Source organism: Xiphophorus maculatus, chromosome 8 (genome assembly GCF_002775205.1).
Source record: "Xiphophorus maculatus strain JP 163 A chromosome 8, X_maculatus-5.0-male, whole genome shotgun sequence".
NCBI classification, from domain to species: Eukaryota; Metazoa; Chordata; class Actinopteri; order Cyprinodontiformes; family Poeciliidae; genus Xiphophorus; species Xiphophorus maculatus.
Window position 1 is genome coordinate 27261816 of NC_036450.1, and position 12352 is coordinate 27274167.

At 41.1% G+C, this 12352-nt stretch overlaps 1 protein-coding gene across 1 annotated transcript; it reads left to right on the forward strand.

The window, feature by feature from the left end:
- Window positions 1-664: 664 nt before the first annotated feature.
- Window positions 665-12006, forward strand: LOC102231993 (hydroxymethylglutaryl-CoA synthase, cytoplasmic-like). The gene is given in 11 exon segments (XM_005816238.3): window positions 665-709; window positions 711-841; window positions 1838-2286; window positions 2779-2904; window positions 4495-4659; window positions 7633-7801; window positions 8404-8574; window positions 8818-8924; window positions 9012-9137; window positions 9666-9823; window positions 10219-12006. Coding segments are annotated over 11 exon segments (1710 nt in total). The 5' UTR covers window positions 665-679; the 3' UTR covers window positions 10297-12006.
- Window positions 12007-12352: the final 346 nt, after the last annotated feature.

Genomic DNA, 12352 nt, shown 5'->3' on the forward strand with positions numbered 1-12352 from the left:
GAAAACTGATCTACACAAGTCTACACTGATCTACATTAAGTCATTTCATTCCAGTGTTTTGTACCTGTGGCACATCTAAAAACTGCAGGACTGCGGCCCTCGAGGCCTGGAGTTTGAGACCCCTGCTGTAGAGTGGACTGATGGACAAGTGCTTCTCTACAGTCATTCCTGGTGTATTTCATTGTTGAAATGCACCAGGAACCTCACAACTATGCTCAGAACCAGCAGACTGACTAAACTCTTGTTTTTAAACAGGTCACACTGCTGAAGATCGTATTTAATCAGCAGCTCTAGGCTCCCTTTTAAATCCAGGAGTAACGGTGTTAGTTTTTCTCCTGGATGAAACCTTCTTTTCCGAGTTTAGGTAGACATCGTGGCTGTACTAGCCGACATTGTTATTTGCTGTGTTAATTAAATGTGTTCTAAAAGAGGCTTTAATATTACGGGGCTGTAATATTAACAAGGAAGAAAGGTCTAACAGAACTGAGCGGTCTGACTGAAACATGCAAGTGCTGCCCACCAACACGTAGACAGCGCCACGAACTTCTCCTGCAATTTCATTGGTTTCTTTTCTCTCACCAGACATCGTACAAGTTCCACTATTGGACGGTTGTTACAGCTACGGTGCGTGCGTGGTTGGTACTGCCGAAGTGTGATTGGCCAGCTGTCTGTGGAGTTTATGGTGCGTGAGCCGTGGTTGGATAGGAAGCCGGGTGTCAGCGCCGTGTGGACGCTCCGTGGTCCTGTCATCAGTAAATATAAAGTCAGCTCTGGCTGAGCAGCAAAGCAACAGCAGAGGAACTGAAACGTTTCCCTTCACGACAATTGACTTCACACGCAGGTGAGGAACTACTCTTTAGACATTAGAATCTCAAGTCTGTCTGTCAGAGCTTTGTGCGGCCGTTTTTTCTTCTCCGTCACGTGCAGTTATTACTAATGAACAACACGTTTTTAAAGTATGTATCACGTGAGCTAGTGGAAGTGTTGTAAGTTGGAGAGTTGAGACACGAAGCTGGTCCGTCAGTTATTGCGTTCCGGCAAGCAACAAGCTAGAAAACCATGCACGGAGTCGCTCTAATGTACTTAGCCGGTTCGTTTTCGGTGATAATAATATATATTACATTGCGATGCATGTCTGGCACATTTATGTTAACGTGTGTTTTTTCTTAGATTGGATTTGTTATTGATCAGTCAGTGACCTTTAGTAACCGGCTTAGCTTCCAGGAAATCCTGTTGCCCTTTCACCCACTTTATTCCCGGTGTCCTCAGCTGGGCTTCAAAACCTTCAGTTCTTCTGACTGTGTAGCTTCATGTAAGAACAGGTATGTCCGTGTTCAGCTGTCAGCAAGTAGACTGAACAGTTGCAGTATGACGCTAACTAGCGGAGCTAATAGCTTTGTAATTCGCGCTTTATGAACTGCAGAGCAGGAGACAAAGTCGCTATCTTGGTTGTTGTTGGTGTGAAGTAACCATTAAACCTGACTGATCTCAGCAGCAGTGATAACTGTGGCTGCATCAGCAACTTACATGCTCTGTGTACTTCTAACCCTACCTTTTTGCTAACAGTGTTGAAGAGCAACTCTGTCGTTTCCCTGAAACCCAATCAAAACAGAACCGCAGTATGTAGAACTACAGTGTGTGTGAGCAGTTGGTGAGCCTAAGGAGGATGTACTCTGACCTACTGAACAGTGTCGGTTTTACTTCTGTATGTGTTCATCTTCATTAACTCATTAGGTGTTGGTGGACAAATCCCAATTAACTGCCTGCTGACATTTTCATATTGGTCTGAGCATACTGCATTAATGCTCATCATAAAATCCCTCCTTCACATGTTTAGGATGCCAGGATCAGCCTCCAATAACTGCTTAGGACCCTGGCCCAAAGATGTGGGAATCATCACCATGGAGCTGTACTTCCCATCCCAGTATGTAGACCAGGCTGAGCTGGAGGAGTTCGATGGCGTGACAGCTGGGAAGTACACAGTGGGACTGGGACAAGCTCGGATGGGTTTCTGCTCGGACCGCGAGGACATCAATTCTTTGTGCCTCACCGTGGTCCAGAGACTAATGGAGAGGAACAGCCTGTCCTACGACTGCATTGGCCGGCTGGAGGTTGGCACGGAGACCATCATTGACAAGTCAAAATCCGTCAAGACAGTCTTGATGCAGCTGTTTGAGGATTCTGGCAATACAGATGTGGAGGGGATTGACACCACAAACGCTTGTTACGGTGGAACAGCTGCACTCTTCAATGCTGTTAACTGGGTGGAGTCCAGCTCATGGGATGGTAGGTAAAAATGTCCTCCATCTTAAAGTATTTTTGCATTTCTATTAAATTGTTGTTAAATAATTGTTGTGGTGAACTAGCAGTAGCCTAGGAAAGGAAACGGGGAGGGTGTGAGCAGCGTGTACACAACATTGCTAAAACCATCATTGGTTGTTTCTGACAGAGCTGTATATTTTTTCCGTTGACCGCAGGTCCATGAGGAGAAGGTAGAGGAGCTTGACTTTTTTCCCACAGATTATCTGTCATGACATGGTGACAGTTTCAACAAACAAAAAAAACCTTACAAGTTACATACTGCTGCTTTAACTGAAGAGGCTCATACTAGGATGCCATTGTGGTTTTCCATGTACACACCTCCATACATTTGAATTCTTGACTGTTGTTATCTGTAGTGTTATTAAATGGCATAAAGGATAAACCAGCAGTATGGTTAAAGTTCTACTCATCCATCACCTCTGCTCTTTTTCTCCTGATTACTTTTTCTCTCTGCAGGACGCTATGCTTTGGTTGTTGCCGGGGACATTGCTGTTTACGCCACAGGAAGTGCTCGGCCTACAGGGGGCGCTGGTGCAGTGGCCATGCTCATTGGGCCTAATGCTGCTTTGACCTTTGAAAGAGGTCAGTTCATTAATGAATTATTCTGATATTGACCAAGAGTTTCTCACAGAATGCTTTTGTTCCAGGTCTCTGAAGGTTGGATCATCTTTTGTGTTCTGATTGTTCATCCTGTTCCTAGTTTCCTGAAACCTGCATGATTACATGAGTCATAGAATCTCAGTGGGAAAACTTCCCAACAGTTGGGCCTTAACTGTAGGACTGTGAATCAGTGGGTAGAGTAGTCCTCTGGAAGTTTGAAAGCTTAGGTTAGATTACTGCTTCCTTTTGTCACATGTTGATGTGCCCCAGGGCTAGATACTTAACCCTAAGTTGCCTACCCATTTGTGTATGAATGCGAGTTCAACGTGGTGAATGTGGCTCTAGCATAAAGTGCTCTGAGTGGTCAGTATGATTAGAAAATAGGAGTCAATTTGTTCAAATGGGGAATTAGGTCATCATGTTTAAATAACACTTGCTGAGTGCCTTGGGGTACTATTTTAGGTCCCAAATTATGTATATTATATGTTAATGATATATGTAAAGTCACAAATGTATTACAATTTGTTATTTATGCTGACAATACCATTATTTTTTGTTCTGGCAATAAACTAAATATTTTATTACAGGATTTTACAGCTGAATTGGGAAGGTTGAAACTATGGTTTGATAATAATATTCATTTTCTGAATGTTTGTACAACTAACTTTATATTGTTTGGGAAAAGACCTACACTACCAGAAATGCAAGTAGAAGAAAGCATTGACAACATTAGGCTGAAAGGCTGTTTGAAACTATGTTTTTCTGGGTGATAATTAACGAAGCAGTAGTTGGAAACCTCATAAATTATTTTAGGGGAAAACTAGTATTGGTATTCTAAGGAAAATAAGACCTACAGTCATACACCAGATGTTTTATACCGCTCCCTTTTGCTACCTTACTTGTCATACTATGTAGAGTTTCTGCTACATAACTATAGAACTAACCTCCAACCTGTTCATATTCTGCAAAAAAGCCATAAGAACAGTAAACTGCTTATAATAAAACCACCACACTAAGACCTTGTTTAGCCAGTAGGAAGTCAGGTTTGCTGAGCTTGTAAAATATAAGACTGCATAATTATGCAAAGAGCAAAAAATAACATGCTCCCTAAAATATTCCGAAATTGTTTAAGGAAATTGATTTGAGATATGAGCTTCCATGGAAATTGAACTTAAAACAACCAAGTACACTACATTAAAAAGTATGTGTATCTCTTTTGCTGGGATTAAGCTGTGGAATAGTTTGCCAGAAGATCTTAAACTGGGTAATAACATAACACAGTTTAAAAGGGAATTAAAACATAGAATGATTGAAAGCTATGAAGTATTTGAATATTTGAAATCTGATTGAAGTCTTTTTGATGGCGATTGACATTTTTAATCTTTCTGTTTTCTGCTTCTTTTTTTCTTCTCGTTTGGATTTAATTGTTGATTCTTTGTATCTTTGATAATATTTGTTACACTAAAGACTAAACCTACGAAGAGTGAAACTGGTTTACTGCTATGAACTAAGCTGTTGTGGTAACAGATCTTTGGGGAAATGTGATTATAAAAATTTGTTTCTATCCTGGAGGTCTGCGGGGAACCCACATGCAGCACGCATATGACTTCTACAAGCCTGACATGGTGTCAGAGTATCCTGTAGTGGACGGCAAGCTGTCAGTTGAATGCTACCTGAGTGCCTTGGACCGCTGCTACTCTGTGTACCGCAATAAGATCCACGCACAGTGGCAAAGAGGTGGGTCCAAGCTGGGGACAACTGTTCACATCTTCTGCTTCCAAAGTGGCTCATTGATTCACTTTTACTCATAAAGATGTTGGTACTGTTGGTGCAGTGTCATATTAGATTTGATCAAAAGCAGAAATGTCTCCAAGACAGACGGATACATATTCTCTCACTTTCTGACTGAACAACTTTACTGAAATTTACCTGATTTTAAAAATTGAAATTGCTATTATTAGTTTGTTTGGTCTTTAATTTTCTTCAATTAGTTTGATGGAAGCAGGAGGGTTTTGTTTTGCTTGAAATTGATTCCAGAAGGCCAATTTGATGTTTCAGCTTGTATAGAGGGATTATTTGTTTGTAAGCACAGCTGATGCTTGTGCAACTTGACTGCAGAAAGAGTCGACTGGCCTTTAAACTCTCACTGGTTGCCATCATTATCCACATTCATCTTGCTGTTTTAACATTAGCCAGCATGATGTCAGTGTACTGCGACTGTTTATGACAGCGCAATAAAATAAATTATGCTATCAAATTGACATTAGTGACCCTTTAATGATCAGTTCGGATTACATGTAGGTGAGCGAATAAATGAGGGGAGAAAATGGCCCAAACTTCAGTGGCTGGACACAGTGGTTCAAAAAGCATGCAGTGTATGTAGAGTATGCAGTGTATGCAACGCATAGCGGCGCTGCACTAGAGGGGGTGCAACAACAATGTGGGGAATTTTTTTTCTAGTCAGCATTTTATGTACTTAACAGCTGTTTGTTTATGAAATGATCAATAACAGAGGAACAGCACTGATTAGGCGGAGGATCCCCTCCTGCCAGCCACTCTCCCCTCCCATACAGGTAGCTTGGGCAGCGGCCCTTCGAGAACACGCTGAGGCGCAATTTTTTTTCTTTCAAATTTCAGTTGTAGTAGTGCTTTCGACAACAGGGAGCTAAAGATGGGGCGGCAGAAAAAAACTCACTGGAACGTGAGACTGAATTATCAGTGAGGAGCTAAGGTGTCTGTTGGATGTGAAAAGTATAATTTTTATTTATTTTGTAGATCAAACTGTTGCACTGATGTAGAGAGTTGTTCACAAAGAACAAAACTTGTTTTTTAGATTTTATTTTTGTTTGTCAAACTACTGTATTGAGTTTTAAACTGCTGAGTCCTATTTTATGAGCTTGCTTAGAGACGGACACTATGCAGCCGCGGTAAGCTGCTATCTACCTGCGTTTTTCAAAATGTCCACCCGATACTACACTGTTTTTAGAAGTAAAACCTCTGGCAAAAATACAGACGCGAGTGGGAAGACGAACATTCCAGGTTAAACAATTTCAGTGAAGTTTAATAGGGGCATTAAAAAAAATGGGTCGGCGATATTCAGTGGCGCACAGTGGGTTGTTTGATATCAGACAGAATGGGTCAGGAGAGGAACCGCAGACCCATCAGAACCTAAAGAACCAGACATCAGTCTCTTCATCCCTCAGTCATTTCCTGAGACCGAAAAATAATATAAATGGCAATTTAAAGAACAAATCATACAAATAGATTAATAATAAATAAATATTGTGAAGAGAAACCGTTTATTTTTTCAACATTAAAAACGTTTGTTAGGATTGTGTAGGAAAAATGTTGATATCTTTTACAGTGTTTTGTGGTCAATATTATTTCATTTTATTAATGTGGGTTGCCAGTTTGGATCAGGCTTCCTATCAAGCTATAAGAATTTTTTTTTTTTTCCGAAAAGTATTTATTGTTACTGTAAACATTTTAAAAGATCAAAATCAAGCTATAAGAATGATAGAAAACATGCTAACAAAATGCCTCCGACCTGCAGCCCGTAGACAGTTCTAGACACAGGATAACAGAAGTGGCTCTTTGGCTCACTTACGGTATATATTAAATTATGAAATATTGCCCTGTTTTTTGTTTCATTCTTTTTTAATTGCCCTGTAAGCAGCAATTTATTCACATATATGTACATTTATTATTATTGATACTTTAATTAAAGATGAGTTGTACAAGATGATGAGTTTATGTCATTGGGGCGGCACCGATGACATGTTCGCATACACCTCAGAAAGTATGTAGTTGTGCCCATGGCTGGACATTACATACCAACAGTGTTAAAGCAATTTTGTTCACACTAAGATCATCATTTCTCAGTGAGATATGTCGAGTCCCTCTAAATAAGACAAACATATCCATGGTGAGTAAACTCACTGGAGTGGGGTTTTCCTAAAATGTAACTTTTCTTAAAAAAAAAAAAAAATTATATATATATATATATATGTACATAGTGTGCAAAGGACAGATAAAATCCAATAATTTCCAATCTAATAATGAAGATGTGGCTGCAGCAATCAGAAATTAAAAGAGTTGGGGATGCTGTGGTGGCACTGGGGTAAAGCACAACGCATGTAAGGAGGCTCTAGGCCTTGACACAGATGTCACAGGTTTGATTCCCAGCCTGATGAGCTTTGCCATGTCTTACCCCTTTCTCATGACCTACCTTCCTGTTTAGCCACTCTCAGAGCCAATAAAACCTTAAAAAAAGAAATTAAAAGAGCAACAGATTGAACTAGAGGTAATGTTAGGTACAGAGACACTGTACTATAAATAAAACCTCTGACATCTGCAGACCCCACAAAACTGTGTGTGGGAGTTGCGCCAGGCGAAGAGAGGTGATCTGTGTTGTAAATTATTTCATTAGCCTAATTGGGAATAGTTTTAAATAGTTAGAGTATTGTATACTTGCCTGCTTCCGAAGTGGCTCATTGAAGGCAACACGTGCAGTAGAGTGGATGTTGATACAGCATGATGTCGACTGATAACCCCTCTATAAAGTCTGAGGTATGAAGCTAACAATGAATGGTTGTCATGACAGCATATAGACATGACACATTAGCTGTTTATCTGCAGGACATGACTGTTGATGAAAAGCTTCTTGTTGGAGAGTATTTGAGTATTTGAATCCTTGCGTTTTTCTAACAGAGGGTTCCGACAAGCACTTCAGCCTGGACGACTTTGACTTTTTAGTCTTCCACTCTCCGTACTGCAAGCTTGTCCAGAAGTCTGTGGCTCGACTGATGTTGAATGACTTTCTGAAGCACCCTAGCCCCGACACAGAGGCGGGACCTTTCGCTGGATTCGATGCCTTCAGGTATTTGCAGAGGACAGCAGATCGGCCTCTGGTTCTTTCTAATAAAGTTCTTCACCCTAAAGGGGGTCTTGAATGGATAGAATCCAGTGAAACTGTGGCCCGGTGTTGTTCTAGAAAATGAGTGTAGCATGTAAGAATGTTTAACTGGAGTCAATGTGAATATCAGTGTTTTTAAATATCTAAATACAGTACATCTAAAAGCTTGAGTGATGATTCGGAATGTTTGAATTGGAATCAAACATACTGAACCTAATGGAATCTAAAATAATCTTAATGTAATCAGAAGTTGTTGCTGAAATCAGAAGGAAGTTGTGTTCCAGTGGGAATACATCAGCTACATTCAATCCTAGTCGATGTATTCCATACTTCCTTCAAATAGAAGTAGAGCACAATCTTTCAGAAACTTCTTGTGTAGAAATTCCATAAATAAATTTTTCTCTTTACAGGTGTGTGCTGTAATGTGTTATTTAGTTTTTTAAACTACTAATACAATATTTTAAGGAAAACATTTTGACAAAAAAGCATAATTTGCTGAAACAAAACAGAAATTCTTGCAGATTCATTTGGTCATGGAGAATTAATCCTATATGTCTGCTTGGCAGAGACGTGAAGCCAGAGGAGACGTACTTTGACAGGGACGTGGAGAAGGCCTTCATGAAGGCCAGCGCTCAGCTGTTTGAGACCAAGACCAAGGCGTCGCTGCTGCTGTCCAGTCAGAATGGAAACATGTACACACCCTCTGTGTATGGCTGCCTGGCTTCACTAATAGCACAGTATGTATGCCTTACTGCCTGCTTCCCGACTGACTCCAATCAACAATGCTCTGAAAAACACAGTATCTATTCTAAACAATATGTCATATTAATGTGTGACTTAATGTAATGAGTTGGATGTGTATATGGATATGCATAAAGTTATTTAGATTAATGGAGGGAACTGAAGCTTTATGGTGGAACTGACTCATAAAGCTTCAGGTAATGGTTGTCACGACAACCTCGCTTGTTTCTGTGTTACAGACACACAGCATCTCAGCTGGCAGGGCAGAGGGTGGGCTTGTTCTCCTATGGGTCAGGGTTTGCTGCAACCTTGTATTCTCTCAGGGTCACTCAGGACCATACGCCTGGTGAGTTCAGGCTCACCTCCATATGACCTCCATATGACCTATGGGTGTCGCACAACAGCAGAAACTGATGGGTGTGTGTCATGGTAGGGTCTGCACTGGACAAGCTTGTCTCCAGCTTGAGCGACCTGAGGGTCAGACTGGACTCCAGGAGAAAAATGTCACCTGCAGCCTTTTCTGAAATCATGAAGCTCAGAGAGGAGACTCACCACCTGGGTATGTTCCTGCCTTACCTGCTGCTACTGTCACTTCTGTCAGGGTAGGAAGGTGGAATCAACCTACAGCTGTGCCACACAGCCACAGTCATCAGATTTGCTGTTTAAATTACAATGTAGATCTTTTAATCATTTTACCACCCCAAACTGGGTTGCCTATAGTAGTTCGGCACCCTTTTTTTTTACAAATAAATAAGTGAAAGTTGTTTTGTAGAAGTACCTGTTTGCTGCAGGGCCACAGATCTTGTTGGATATGTCTCCACCAGCTTTTCAACATGGAAATATAATTTTGTCCATTCTATTCATTTTAGTAATTTTAGTCTAGATTTAAAAGAACTCAGTGTTTAGGCTGTTTTGGAGTTTCCTGGAAGTTCATTGCAGATTTGTGGTGCATAGAAAAATGGTTCAGTTTTGCCCAATTAGCTTCCTGTGTGCCAATTAGAAATCCTTGTTAGATTGAGGCAGCTTTGCAACCTATAACACCAGGCATAACTGAATAGAGGTCTTCTCTTCTTTTTCACTTCTCCAGCTAGCTACATCCCTCGAAGCTCGGTGGAGGATCTGTTCCCGGGGACGTGGTACCTGACCCGAGTGGATGACAAACACCGCAGGGAGTACGCCCGCAGAGCCCTGGATGATGAGCTGCCGGCAGAGCCAGAGCTGGTTCGCACTGCTTCAGCCTCTGAGGTACTGTCCCAATGAGGAGAATCTTTCCAGAACCAGGTGTAGTTACTCCCTCTACCAGAACCAGGACCACATCTAGTCAAAGCTGGTAGAATGGACCCTGTGGGGCGGGCAGGACTTCTTTTATTGACCCTGATCTAAAGCAGGAGAATGCCAAACATTTCTGTCGGGCTGATTTTTCAGAAGTTTATTTCCATCATCTCTTCAGTTCATCTTCTCCGTAAACTTGTAAATTCCAGACTGGCGTTCTGTCTGTTTGATACTAATATTGAGACCCCATCACCCATTCTAAATGTCAGTGTTTGACAGTTTCTGGTTAAACACATTAATAAGATGAATGAATTAGAGAGAGGAAGAGCAGGTCCTGATGCTGCTGTTGATCTGCTTTGTCTCCCCAGCACATCCCTAGTCCAGTCAAGAAAATGCCTCGCATGCCTACAGCTGTGGCTGGCCCGGGGGCCACCAGCAGCAACTGACAGCGTCTGTGTCCCCTCCCACATGGCGGGGCCCAGCAGAGTAGAACTGGACAAACAGACAGTAGCTGGGCCCAGTTGGACGGCCAGGAGGGCCGGGGGGTCCATCAGGAGTTCTGCCTTCCACCTACCACCAAACCCTGCTTTTCAAAGTCATACATTTCTTTTTATTATTTGGTTTTTCAATATTTAGATTCTTCAGCGGTTCCTGTTTTTCAAAGTCCATTTTCAAATGTATCTTTAGTTTTGCATTGGTGCAGAATTGATGGTTCCATTTGGGAGGAAAACAGACATATCATGCTGCCAACACTCAGTCAACACCATTAAATAAACCAAATTATTTATGCTACAGCTGAGTAGAAAAACAAAGGGAGCGTAGTGAAAGATGTTGCCTTGGTGAAACAACAGGTGATGCAGCTTATCTTATTCTTATCTAATTCTGTGAATTCATTATGTTTTTTTACTGTTAAAATTGTGCTGTTTCTAATATTCTGGCCTCCATCTGGTGACATTTGGAGCAAAACACCAGGAAGTGCTCTCTCTCTCTAATATATGACATCATTCGTCAGCCCTTGGCTTTTATTTAAACTCTTGTTGGCTAAGGCAGCCATGACACCTGAACACCTGAGTGTGATGCTGCATGGCAGTGACACTGCTGTTAATGTTGACCTAGCATGGTTATCAGCTGGGATTTCTTCCAAAAACACAAGGAGCACCAATCAGATCAGTATAGGAACATCATTGGCCTCAGCATCCTTATTTCCGACTTGATCATTTCTCTAATTGGATGTTAGAGCTGTAAGTTTCCACAAAGTTTTACCATAATGTTTAAAAGTGTCATTGACATTGTCTGTGAGGCCTGCTCTGCAATACAGTGCTGCACTGCTGGTAGCAAAGTAGCAACAGCAGGTTGGGGTCTAGCTTCTCAACAACCTTTCGGTTAATTTATTGGGTTTGTTTAGTAAAGCGGCTAATTTTACTGTGATGGACCAATAGAGCTGTGGGTTGACATGTTAAAAGTTTAGTCTTTGTTTCATGTAAAATCTATTTGATGCTCCCCAGCCGTCACAAACCTCTGTGCCACAAGAACCTCAGACTGCTCCCTCTGCTGGACCAGAAGAAGTATCACGGCATCATATGTCAGTTTGACCACATTTTTGATCCTGTAATTGACCAGATGCTAACTAAACAGGGAAACTTTGGTTGGTGATGCACAAGAACAGGAGAGTCACATGAACCCAGCAGGACTGAGCAGTTGATGCTTTGTCTGTCTGTCAGCTGCTGCAGCTAACAAAACAAACAGATGTGGAGACAGCCTTGGAACATGGTGCAGTAGGTGGTGGCTCCGGCTCATGGCAGCTTGGATACTTGATATTATAATAACTTTCTTTTAGAGAAGCCTTACAATAAGCACCTGGGAAGTGCAAACTGTACATATTATAAAGATTTGCATTCAATAATGTACAGATCTATTCTTTTAAACTGTAAAGTCAGTTGGTTGAGCTGTACCAGCTTCAGTAGTGTCCTGCATTATGGTGTGCTCTTGCTGCCCTGCTCAAAGGTCACATGACCCTTTCCAGTGTTGATGGTTGTACAGCATGAATTATGATTATTTATGTCATGTAGATATGAATGTATTAATGTTCCACCAGATTCATTAAAACAGAGACTGATATACACATGTAGAGTGGGAATAAATGAGGATGAAACGTGTTTCTATATGGTTTGTTTATTTCAAGAGAATGTTCACATTACATTTTCACTGCACTCTGCATGCATGAGTTTACTGCAGGATCTTAGCTTCTATTAATGAGTTTCTACCAGCTGGAATTCTCACACTTCCTGCTGCCATTCAACAAATATCAACAAGTAAGATGCTTTGCCTCTAAATAAGTTTCAATCATGTGTAAGAAGAATAATGAAAATCTGTCTACACACTGGAAGGAAGACAAGTCAACACATAATGAAGGAATGTAGCCTGTGACTGAAGTTCTGTTCTAAGAATTACAATCTCATAAATACTGTCATTCATAAAGTTGATTTTTTTTTCATACATGAA